Below are 12,214 nucleotides of genomic sequence, written 5' to 3' on the forward strand. Positions count from 1 at the left end.
TACAGCCCTATCCCTGCCACATTCCCATGGCTGAGGCCAGTTCCCTCTCCCCAGTACAGCCCTATCCCTGCCCCATTCCCATGGCTGAGGCCAGTTCCCCCTACCCAGTACAGCCCTATCCCTGCCCCATTCCCATGGCTGAGGCCAGTTCCCTCTCCCCAGTACAGCCCTATCCCTGCCCCATTCCCATGGCCGAGTCGAGTTCCGCCTCCCCAGTACAGCCCTATCCCTGCCCCATTCCCATGGCTGAGACCAGATCCCCCTCCCCAGTACAGCCCTATCCCAGCCCCATTCCCATGGCTGAGGACAGTTCCCCCTCCCCAGTACAGTCCTGTCCCTGCCCCATTCCCATGGTTGAGACCAGATCCCCCTCCCCAGTACAGCCCTATCCCTGCCCCATTCCCATGGCTGAGACCAGTTCCCTCTACCCAGTACAGCCCTATCCCTGCCCCATTCCCATGGCCAAGACCAGTTCCCCTTCCCAGTACAGCCCTATCCCTGCCCCATTCCCATGGCTGAGACCAGATCCCCCTCCGCAGTATAGCCTTATCCCTGCCCCATTCCCATGGCCGAGACCAGTTCCCCTTCCCAGTACATCCCTATCCCTGCTCCATTCCCATGGCTGAGGCCAGTTCCCCCTCCCCAGTACAGCCCTATCCCTGCCACATTCCCTTGGCTGAGACCAGTTCCCCCTCCCCAGTACAGCCCTATCCCTGCCCCATTCCCATGGCTGAGGCCAGTTCCGCCTCCCCAGTAAAGCCCTACCCCTGCCCCGATTCCCATGGCTGAGGCCAGTTCCCCCTGCCCAGTACAGCCCTATCCCTGCCCCATTCCCATGGCAGAGGCCAGTTCCCCCTCCCCAGTACAGCCCTATCCCAGCCACATTCCCTTGGCTGAGACCAGTTCCCCCTCCCCAGTACAGCCCTATCCCTGCCCCGTTCCCATGCCTGAGGCCAGTTCCCCCTCCCCAGTACAGCCCTATCCCTGCCCCATTCCCATGGCTGAGACCAGTTCCCCCTCCCCAGTACAGCCCTATCTCTGCCTCCATTCCCATGGCTGAGGCCAGTTCCCCCTCCCCAGTACAGCCGATCCCTGCCCCATTCCCATGGCTGCGGCCAGTTCCCTCTCCCCAGTACAGCCCTATCCCTGCCCCATTCCGATGGCTGAGGCCTGTTCCCCCTCCCCAGTACAGCCCTATCCCTGCTCCGTTCTCATGACTGACGCCAGTTCTCCCTCCCCAGTACAGCCCTATCCCAGCCCCATTCCCATGGCTGAGAACAGTTCCCCCTCCCCAGTACAGCCTTATCCCTGCCCCATTCCCATGGCCGAGACCTGTTCGCCCTCCCCAGTAGAGCCCTATCTTTGCCTCATTCCCATGGCTGAGACAAGTTCCACCTCCCCAATACAGCCCGATCCCTGCCCCATTCCCATGGCTGAGGCCAGTTCCCTCTCCCCAGTACAACCCTATCCCTGCCCCATTCCCACGGCTGAGACGAGTTCCCTCTCCCCAGTACAGCCCTATACCTGCCCCTTTGCCATGGCTGAGGCCAGTTCCCCCTCCCCAGTACAGCCCTATCACTGCCCCATTCGCATTGCTGAGGCCAGTTCCCCCTCCCCAGTACAGCCCTATCCCTGCCCCATTCCCATGGCTGAGGACAGTTCCCCCTCCCCAGTACAGCCCTATCCCTGCCAAATTCCCATGGCTGAGGCCAGTTCCTCCTCCCCAGTACAGCTCTATCCCTGACCCTTTGCCATGGCTGAGGCCAGTTCCCCCTCCCCAGTACAGCCCTATCCCTGCCCCATTCCCTTGGCTGAGGCCAGTTCCCCCTCCCCAGTACAGCCCTATCCCTGCCCCATTCCCATGGCTGAGGCCAGTTCTCCCTCCCCAGTACAGCCCTATCTTTGCCTCATTCCCATGGCTGAGACAAGTTCCCCCTCCCCAATACAGCCCTATCCCTGCCCCATTCCCATGGCTGAGGCCAGTTCTCCCTCCCCAGTACAGCCCTATTCCTGCCTCATTCCCATGGTCGAGACCAGTTCCCCCTCCCCAGTACAGCCCTATTCCTGCCCCATTCCCATGGCTTAGACCAGATCACCCTCCCCAGTACAGCCCTATCCCTGCCCCATTCCCATGGCCGAGACCAGTTCCCCTTCCCAATACAGGCCTATCCCTGCCCCGTTCCCATGGCTGAGACCAGTTCCCCCTCCCCAGTACAGCCCTATCCCTGCCCCATTCCCATGGCTGAGGCCAGTTCCCCCTCCCCAGTACAGCCCTATCCCAGCCTCCATTCCCATGGCTGAGGACAGTTCCCCCTCCCCAGTACAGCCCTATCCCAGCCCAGATTCCCATGGCTCACACCAGTTCCCCCTCCCCAGTACAGCCCAATCTTTGCCTCATTCCCATGGCTGAGACCAGTTCCCCCTCCCCAGTACAGCCCTATCCCTGCCACATTCCCATGGCTGAGGCCAGTTCCCTCTCCCCAGTACAGCCCTATCCGTGCCCCATTCCCATGGCTGAGGCCAGTTCCCCCTCCCCAGTACAGCCCTATCCCTGCCCCATTCCCATGGCTGAGGCCAGTTCCCTCTCCCCAGTACAGCCCTATCCCTGCCCCATTCCCATGGCCGAGTCGAGTTCCGCCTCCCCAGTACAGCCCTATCCCTGCTCCATTCCCATGGCTGAGACCAGATCCCCCTCCCCAGTACAGCCCTATCCCAGCCCCATTCCCATGGCTGAGGACAGTTCCCCCTCCCCAGTACAGTCCTGTCCCTGCCCCATTCCCATGGCTGAGACCAGATCCCCCTCCCCAGTACAGCCCTATCTCTGCCTCCATTCCCATGGCTGAGGCCAGTTCCCCCTCCCCAGTACAGCCCTATCCCTGCCCCATTCCCATGGCTGAGACCAGATCCCCCTCCCCAGTACAGCCCTATCCCTGCCCCATTCCCATGGCTGAGACCAGTTCCCTCTACCCAGTACAGCCCTAACCCTGCCCCATTCCCATGGCCAAGACCAGTTCCCCTTCCCAGTACAGCCCTATCCCTGCCCCATTCCCATGGCTGAGACCAGATCCCCCTCCGCAGTATAGCCTTATCCCTGCCCCATTCCCATGGCCGAGACCAGTTCCCCTTCCCAGTACATCCCTATCCCTGCCCCATTCCCATGGCTGAGACCAGATCCCCCTCCGCAGTATAGCCTTATCCCTGCCCCATTCCCATGGCCGAGACCAGTTCCCCTTCCCAGTACAGCCCTATCCCTGCTCCATTCCCATGGCTGAGGCCAGTTCCCCCTCCCCAGTACAGCCCTATCCCTGCCACATTCCCTTGGCTGAGACCAGTTCCCCCTCCCCAGTACAGCCCTATCCCTGCCCCATTCCCATGGCTGAGGCCAGTTCCGCCTCCCCAGTAAAGCCCTACCCCTGCCCCATTCCCATGGCTGAGGCCAGTTCCCCCTGCCCAGTACAGCCCTATCCCTGCCCCATTCCCATGGCTGAGGCCAGTTCCCCCTCCCCAGTACAGCCCTATCCCAGCCACATTCCCTTGGCTGAGACCAGTTCCCCCTCCCCAGTACAGCCCTATCCCTGCCCCGTTCCCATGCCTGAGGCCAGTTCCCCCTCCCCAGTACAGCCCTATCCCTGCCCCATTCCCATGGCTGAGACCAGTTCCCCCTCCCCAGTGCAGCCCTATCTCTGCCTCCATTCCCATGGCTGAGGCCAGTTCCCCCTCCCCAGTACAGCCGATCCCTGCCCCATTCCCATGGCTGCGGCCAGTTCCCTCTCCCCAGTACAGCCCTATCCCTGCCCCATTCCGATGGCTGAGGCCTGTTCCCCCTCCCCAGTACAGCCCTATCCCTGCTCCGTTCTCATGACTGACGCCAGTTCTCCCTCCCCAGTACAGCCCTATCCCAGCCCCATTCCCATGGCTGAGAACAGTTCCCCCTCCCCAGTACAGCCTTATCCCTGCCCCATTCCCATGGCCGAGACCTGTTCGCCCTCCCCAGTAGAGCCCTATCTTTGCCTCATTCCCATGGCTGAGACAAGTTCCACCTCCCCAATACAGCCCTATCCCTGCCCCATACCCATGGCTGAGGCCAGTTCCCTCTCCCCAGTACAACCCTATCCCTGCCCCATTCCCACGGCTGAGACGAGTTCCCTCTCCCCAGTACAGCCCTATACCTGCCCGTTTGCCATGGCTGAGGCCAGTTCCCCCTCCCCAGTACAGCCCTATCACTGCCCCATTCGCATTGCTGAGGCCAGTTCCCCCTCCCCAGTACAGCCCTATCCCTGCCCCATTCCCATGGCTGAGGACAGTTCCCCCTCCCCAGTACAGCTCTATCCCTGCCAAATTCCCATGGCTGAGGCCAGTTCCTCCTCCCCAGTACAGCTCTATCCCTGCCCCTTTGCCATGGCTGAGGCCAGTTCCCCCTCCCCAGTACAGCCCTATCCCTGCCCCATTCCCTTGGCTGAGGCCAGTTCCCCCTCCCCAGTACAGCCCTATCCCTGCCCCATTCCCATGGCTGAGGCCAGTTCTCCCTCCCCAGTACAGCCCTATCCCTGCCCCATTCCCATGGCTGAGGCCAGTTCTCCCTCCCCAGTACAGCCCTATCCCTGCCCCATTCCCATGGCTGAGGCCAGTTCTCCCTCCCCAGTACAGCCCTATCCCTGCCCCATTCCCATGGCTGAGACCAGTTCCCCCTCCCCAGTACAGCCCTATCTTTGCCTCATTCCCATGGCTGAGACAAGTTCCCCCTCCCCAATACAGCCCTATCCCTGCCCCATTCCCATGGCTGAGGCCAGTTCTCCCTCCCCAGTACAGCCCTATTCCTGCCCCATTCCCATGGTCGAGACCAGTTCCCCCTCCCCAGTACAGCCCTGTTCCTGCCCCATTCCCATGGCTTAGACCAGATCACCCTCCCCAGTACAGCCCTATCCCTGCCCCATTCCCATGGCCGAGACCAGTTCCCCTTCCCAATACAGGCCTATCCCTGCCCCGTTCCCATGGCTGAGACCAGATCCCCCTCCGCAGTATAGCCTTATCCATGCCCCATTCCCATGGCTTAGACCAGATCCCCCTCCCCAGTACAGCCCTATCCCAGCCTCCATTCCCATGGCTGAGGCCACTTCCCTCTCCCCAGTACAGCCCTATCCCTGCCCCATTCCCATGGCTGAGTCCAGTTCCCTCTCCCCAGTACAGCCCTATCCCTGCCCCATTCCCATGGCTGAGGCCAGTTCCCTCTCCCCAGTACAGCCCTATCCCTGCCCCATTCCCATGGCTGAGACCAGTTCCCCCTCCCCAGTACAGCCCTATCCCTGCCCCATTCCCATGGCTGAGTCCAGTTCCCCCTCCCCAGTACAGCCCTATCCCAGCCTCCATTCCCATGGCTGAGACCAGATCCCTCTCCCCAGTACAGCCCTATCCCAGCCTCCATTCCCATGGCTGAGGCCAGTTCCCCCTCCCCTGTACAGCCCTATCCCAGCCTCCATTCCCATGGCTGAGACCAGATCCCTCTCCCCAGTACAGCCCTATCCTGCCCCCATTCCCATGGCTGAGACCAGTTCCCCCTCTCCAGTACAGCCCTATCCCTGCCCGCATTCCCATGGCTGAGGCCAGTTCCCCCTCTCCAGTACAGCCCTATCCCTGCCCCATTCCCATGGCTGAGACCAGTTCCCCCTCCCCAGTACAGCCCTATCCCTGCCCCCATTCCCATGGCTGAGGACAGTTCCCCTTCCGCAGTACAGCCTTATCCCAGCCTCCATTCCCATGGCTGAGGCCAGTTCCCCCTCCCCAGTACAGCCCTATCCCTGCCCCCATTCCCATGGCTGACACCAGATTCCCCTACCCAGTACAGGCCTATCCCTGCCCCATTCCCATGGCTGAGGCCAGTTCCCCCTCCCCAGTGCAGCCCTCTCCCTGCCCCCATTCCCATCGCCGATTCCAGTTCGGCCTCCCCAGTACAGCCCTATCCCTGCCCCATTCCCATGCCTGAGGCCAGTTCCCCCTCCCCAGTACAGCCCTACCCCTGCCCCATTCCCATGGCTGAGACCAGTTCCCATGGTAGGGGGATAAGTTAAGTTAGTGTCAGTAGGGGGGGTAAGTTAGGTTAGTGTAGCGTAGCGGGGTAAGTTAGGTTAGTGTAGTGTAGGGTTCAAGTTAGGTTAGTGTAGAGAAGGGGGTAAGTTAGGTTAGTGTTGCGTAGGGGGGTAAGTTAGGCTAGTGTAGCGTAGTGGGTAAGTCAGGTTAGTGTAGTGTAGGGGGGTAAGTTAGGTTAGTGTAGCGGAGGGGGGTAAGTTAGGTTAGTGTAGTGTAGTGGGGTAAGTTAGGTTAGTGTAGTGTAGAGGGGTAAGTTAGGTTGGTGTAGTGTAGGGGGGAGTTAGGTTAGTGTAGCGTAGGGGGGTAAGTTAGGTTAGTGTAGTGTAGCGGGGTAAGTTAGGTTAGTGTAGTGTAGGGGGGAGTTAGGTTAGTGTAGCGAAGGGGGGTAAGTTAGATTAGTGTAGTGTAAGGGGGTCAGTTAGGTTAGTGTAGTGTAGGGGGTAAGTTAGGTTAGTGTAGGGGGGTAAGTTAGGTTAATGTAGCGTAGGGGGGTAAGTTAGGTTAGTGTAGCGTAGGGGGGTAAGTTAGGTTAGTGTAGCGTAGGGAGGTAAGTTAGGTTAGTGTAGTGTAGGGGGGTAAGTTAGGTTAGTGTAGCGTAGGGGGGTAAGTTAGGTTAGTGTAGTGCAGGTGGCTAAGTTAGGTTAGTGTAGTGTAGGGGGGGTAAGTTATGTTAGTGTAGTGTAGGAGGGTAAGTTAGGTTAGTGTAGGGGGTAAGTTAGGTTAGTGTAGTGTAGGGGGTAAGTTAGGTTAGTGTAGTGTAGGGGGGAGTTAGGTTAGTGTAGCGTAGGGGGGTAAGTTAGATTAGTGTAGTGTAAGGGGGTAAGTTAGGTTAGTGTAGGGGGTAAGTTAGGTTAGTGTAGTATAGGGGGGTAAGTTAGGTTAGTGTAGTGTAGGGGGTAAGTTAGGTTAGTGTAGGGGGGTAAGTTAGGTTAATGTAGCGTAGGGGGGTAAGTTAGGTTAGTGTAGCGTAGGGGGGTAAGTTACGTTAGTGTAGCGTAGGGAGGTAAGTTAGGTTAGTGTAGTGTAGGGGGGTAAGTTAGGTTAGTGTAGTGTAGGGGGTAAGTTAGGTTAGTGTAGGGGGTAAGTTAGGTTAGTGTAGCATATGGGGTAAGTTAGGTTAGTGTAGCGTAGGGGGGTAAGTTATGTTAGTGTAGTGTAGGAGGGTAAGTTAGGTTAGTGTAGGGGGTAAGTTAGGTTAGTGTAGTGTAGGGGGTAAGTTAGGTTAGTGTAGTGTAGGGGGGTAAGTTAGGTTAGTGTAGTGTAGGGGGTAAGTTAGGTTAGTGTAGGGGTAAGTTAGGTTAGTGTAGCGTAGGAGGGTAAGTTAGGTTAGTGTAGCGTAGAGGGTAAGTTAGGTTAGAGTAGCGTAGGGCGGTAAGTTAGGTTAGTGTAGTGTAGGGGTAAGTTAGGTTAGTGTAGTATAGGGGATAAGTTAGGTTAGTGTAGTATAGGGGGGTAAGTTAGGTTAGTGTAGCGTAGGGGGGTAAGTTAGGTTAGTGTAGCGTAGGGGGGTAAGTTAGGTTAGTGTAGTATAGGGGATAAGTTAGCTTAGTGTAGTATAGGGGGGTAAGTTAGGTTAGTGTAGTGTAGGGGGGTAAGGTAGGTTAGTGTAGCGTAGCGGGGTAAGTTAGGTTAGTGTAGTGTAGGGTTCAAGTTAGGTTAGTGTAGAGAAGGGGGTAAGTTAGGTTAGTGTAGCGTAGGGGGTAAGTTAGGTTAGTGTGGCGTAGGGGGGTAAGTTAGGTTAGTGTAGCGTAGGGGGGTAAGTTAGGTTAGTGTAGGGGGTAAGTTAGGTTAGTGTAGTGTAGGGGATAAGTTAGGTTAGTGTAGTATAGGGGGGTAAGTCAGGTTAGTGTAGCGTAGGGGGTAAGTTAGGTTAGTGTAGTATAGTGGGGTAAGTTAGGTTAGTGTAGCGTAGGGGGGTAAGTTAGGTTAGTGTAGTGTGGGGGGTAAGTTAGGTTAGTGTAGCTTAGGGGGGTAAGTTAGGTTAGTGTAGTGTAGGGGGTAAGTTAGGTTAGTGTAGCGTAGGGGGGTAAGTTAGGTTAGTGTAGCGTAGGGGGGTAAGTTAGGTTAGTGTCAGTAGGGGAGTAAGTTAGGTTAGTGTAGCGTAGGGGAGTAAGTTAGGTTAGTGTAGCGTAGCGGGGTAAGTTAGGTTAGTGTAGTGTAGGGTTCAAGTTAGGTTAGTGTAGAGAAGGGGGTAAGTTAGGTTAGTGTAGCGTAGGGGGGTAAGTTAGGCTAGTGTAGCGTAGGGGGGGTAAGTTAGGTTAGTGTAGGGTAGGGGGGGTAAGTTAGGTTAGTGTAGTGTAGGGGGTAAGTTAGGTTAGTGTAGTGTAGGGGGTAAGTTAGGTTAGTGTAGTGTCGGGGGGTAAGTTAGGTTAGTGTAGTGTAGGGGGGTAAGTTAGGTTAGTGTAGCGGAGGGGGGTAAGTTAGGTTAGTGTAGCGGAGGGGGGTAAGTTAGGTTAGTGTAGTGTAGTGGGTAAGTTAGGTTAGTGTAGCGTAGGGGGGTAGGGTTAGGTTAGGGTAGGGTTAGGGTTAGGGTTAGGTTAGGGTTAGGGTTAGGGTTAGGGTAGGGTTAGGTTAGGGTTAGGGTTCGGGTTAGGGTTAGGGTTAGGGTTAGGGTTAGGGTTAGGGTTAGGGTTAGGGTTTAGGGTTAGGGTTAGGGTTAGGTTAGGGTTAGGGTTAGGGTTAGGGTTAGGGTTAGGGTTAGGGTTAGGGTTAGGGTTAGGGTTAGGGTTAGGGTCTAGGGTTAGGGTTAGGGTTAGGGTTAGGGTTAGGGTTAGGGTTAGGGTTTAGGGTTAGGGTTAGGGTTAGGGTTAGGGTTAGGGTTAGGGTTAGGGTTAGGGTTAGGGTTAGGGTTAGGGTTAGGGTTAGGGTTAGGGTTAGGGTTAGGGTTAGGGTTAGGGTTAGGGTTAGGGTTAGGGTTAGGGTTAGGGTTAGGGTTAGGGTTAGGGTTAGGTTAGGGTTAGGGTTAGGGTTAGGGTTAGGGTTAGGGTTAGGGTTAGGGTTAGGGTTAGGGTTAGGGGTTAGGGTTAGGGTTACTGTAGTGTAGGGGGGTAAGTTAGGTTAGTGTAGTGTAGGGTTCAAGTTAGGTTAGTGTAGAGAAGGGGGTAAGTTAGGTTAGTGTAGTGTAGGGGGTAAGTTAGGTTAGTGTAATGTAGGGGGTAAGTTAGGTTAGTGTAGTATAGGGGGGTAAGTTAGGTTAGTGTAGCGTAGGGGGGTAAGTTAGGTTACTGTAGTGTAGGGGGGTAAGTTAGGTTAGTGTAGTGTAGGGGGTAAGTTAGGTTAGTGTAGTTTGGGGGGTAAGTTAGGTTAGTGTAGTGTAGGGGGTAAGTTAGGGTTAGTGTAATGTAGGGGGTAAGTTAGGTTAGTGTAGTGTAGGGGGGTAAGTTAGGTTACTGTTGCGTACGGGGGTAAGTTAGGTTAGTGTAGTGTAGGGGGTAAGTTAGGTTAGTGTAGTTTGGGGGGTAAGTTAGGTTAGTGTAGTGTAGGGGGTAAGTTAGGTTAGTGTAATGTAGGGGGTAAGTTAGGTTAGTGTAGTGTAGGGGGTAAGTTAGGTTAGTGTAGTGTAGGGGGTAAGTTAGGTTAGTGTAATGTAGGGGGTAAGTTAGGTTAGTGTAGTGTAGGGGGGTAAGTTAGGTTACTGTTGCGTACGGGGGTAAGTTAGGTTAGTGTAGTGTAGGGGGTAAGTTAGGTTAGTGTAATGTAGGGGGTAAGTTAGGTTAGTGTAGTGTAGGGGGGTAAGTTAGGTTACTGTTGCGTACGGGGGTAAGTTAGTTTGTTGCCCACACATAACTTCCCTTGAAAATTTCAGAAGGCTGTTAAAAGTAATCCAACCACACCGCTGTGAGTCTGGAGTCACCTGCAGGTTGATCGGGTAAAGATGTACATTTCCTTCCCTGAAGGAAATTAATTAAGTAGATGGGTTTTTACAACAATCCATGATAGATATCATGGTCATGACTATGGCAACAGCTTTTTATTCCAGATGTATTAATTAAGTTTAAATTACATTACCTGCCAAGGTGGAATTTGAACCTATGGCTCAAGACCATTTGTTTGGGCCTGTGGGTTACAGTCCACCATTCTGCCACTATCTACCCATATATAGAAACAGTGTTTTTTCAAGTGTGGAGTTTTTTTCAAGAACAGAGCTAATGTTTCAAGTCTGGATGATTCTTAGAACATAGAACATAGAACAGTACAGCACAGAACAGGCCCTTCAGCCCTCAATGTTGTGCCGAGCCATGATCACCCTACTCAAACCCACGTATTCACCCTATACCCGTAACCCAACAACCCCCCCTTAACCTTACTTTTTCTAGTACACTACGGGCAATTTAGCATGGCCAATCCATCTAACCCGCACATCTTTGGACTGTGGGAGGAAACCGGAGCACCCGGAGGAAACCCACGCACACAGGGGGAGGACGTGCAGACTCCACACAGACAGTGACCCAGCCGGGAATCGAACCTGGGACACTGGAGCTGTGAAGCATTTATGCTAACCACCATGCTACCCTGCTGCCCCTTCACGAAGCTGCTTTGACAAAGAGTCACCCAGACTCGAAACATTAGCTCCCTTCTTTCTCCACAGATGCTGTCAGGCCTGCTGAGATTTTACAGCATTTTCTGTGTTTGTTTTCGATTCCAGCATCTGCAGTAATTTGCTTTTCTCTTAGTGTCCAGCTCAGAGAAAGCAAGGAAAATCTATTTTGCCATGACTTTGCACAACTCCATGTAAATCCAAATTAAAAAGTGTTGTAATGAAACAATGTCCTCTTTGCGATAAGAGTCTTTAGTCTCCTTTAATGGTCAAAAACAATAAGACATACCAGTTCCAATCATAATTTATCTGCAATGAATCACAGCCTGCAGAGGATCCACCTCGCAATAATTCACACTTTGGGAGTTAGCATTCATTAAAGATTTAAAAGCACAGAATATTTTATCACCTATGCTAATCCGGGAGTACATCATGTAATAATCTGCTCCGTTCCAGTCAGAACCTGCCATTGCGTTAATTAACTGTGACTAAACAATTGTATGCTGAGAAGATTGTGCAGTCAAAGCAGTGCATTCTTCACCAGGCCCCCACCCCACCCCCCCCCCCCCCCCCCCCCCCGGCCATGCAATTTTCCTTACCTGGTCGACATCCACTCCAGTAATATTGGTGGACTTCTCTGCCTGGTTTTCAATGGTGCCTGAGCCCTGGAAATCTTTAGTAGCAGCCTCTGAATCATGCTGCATGATACGCAGGCGTTTGTCCAGGTAGACCCTTGCGTGGAGTGGGAGTGTGCTGAAAGCAGGATGGTAATTTAGTTGTGCCATTAATTCCAGCAAAGTTTTGCAGCTGTTACAAAACATCCTCCACTCATATTCTAGTCCTCCAGTTGTAAAAGATTTCGTGCCATCAAGCCTTTGGATTACATTTTCCGACTTCACCACTACATTTTATTGATCTATGTATATAATAATAATCTTTATTGTTACAAGTCGATTTACATTAACACTGCAATGAGTTACTATGAAAACCCCCTCATCCCCACACTCAAGCGCCTGTTCCACAACTCTGAGGGAGAATTGGATTTTGGATTTGTTTACTGTCACGTGTACCGAGGTACAGTGAAAAGTATTGTTCTGCGTGCAGTTCAGGTAGCTCATTCCATACTTGAGAAAAATACATTGGGCAAACATAAAATACACAATGTAAATACACAGACTCAGGCATCAGATGAAGCGTACAGGAGTGTAGTACTGTACTACTCAGTGGAGAAGATGTGTGGAGAGATCAGTTCAGTCCATAAGAGGGTCACTCAGGAGTCTGCTAACAGCGGGGAAGAAGCTGTTTTTGAATCTGTTCGTGCGTGTTAGAATATAGAACAGCACAGCACAGAACAGGCCCTTCGGCCCTCAATGTTGTGCCGAGCAATGATCACCCTACTCAAACCCACGTATCCACCCTATACCCGTAACCCAACAACCCCCTTCCTTAACCTTACTTTTTAGGATACTACGGGCAATTTAGCATGACCAATCCACCTAACCCGCACATCTTTGGACTGTGGGAGGAAACCGGAGCACCCGGAGGAAACCCACGCACACACGGTGAGGATGTGCAGACTCCGCACAGACAGTG

At 53.8% G+C, this 12,214-nt stretch overlaps 1 protein-coding gene across 1 annotated transcript in view; it reads right to left on the minus strand.

The window, feature by feature from the left end:
- Positions 1 to 12,214, minus strand: part of LOC119966916 (dynein heavy chain 14, axonemal-like) — a 1,122,002-nt gene that overhangs the window by 836,267 nt on the left and 273,521 nt on the right. Inside the window, exon 13 of the mRNA XM_038798874.1 lies at positions 11,221 to 11,374. Within this exon, the coding sequence (XP_038654802.1) occupies positions 11,221 to 11,374 (154 nt within the window). The remainder of the gene's footprint in view (positions 1 to 11,220; positions 11,375 to 12,214) is intronic.

The sequence above is a fragment of the Scyliorhinus canicula genome, chromosome 6 (assembly GCF_902713615.1).
Source record: "Scyliorhinus canicula chromosome 6, sScyCan1.1, whole genome shotgun sequence".
NCBI lineage: Eukaryota > Metazoa > Chordata > Chondrichthyes > Carcharhiniformes > Scyliorhinidae > Scyliorhinus > Scyliorhinus canicula.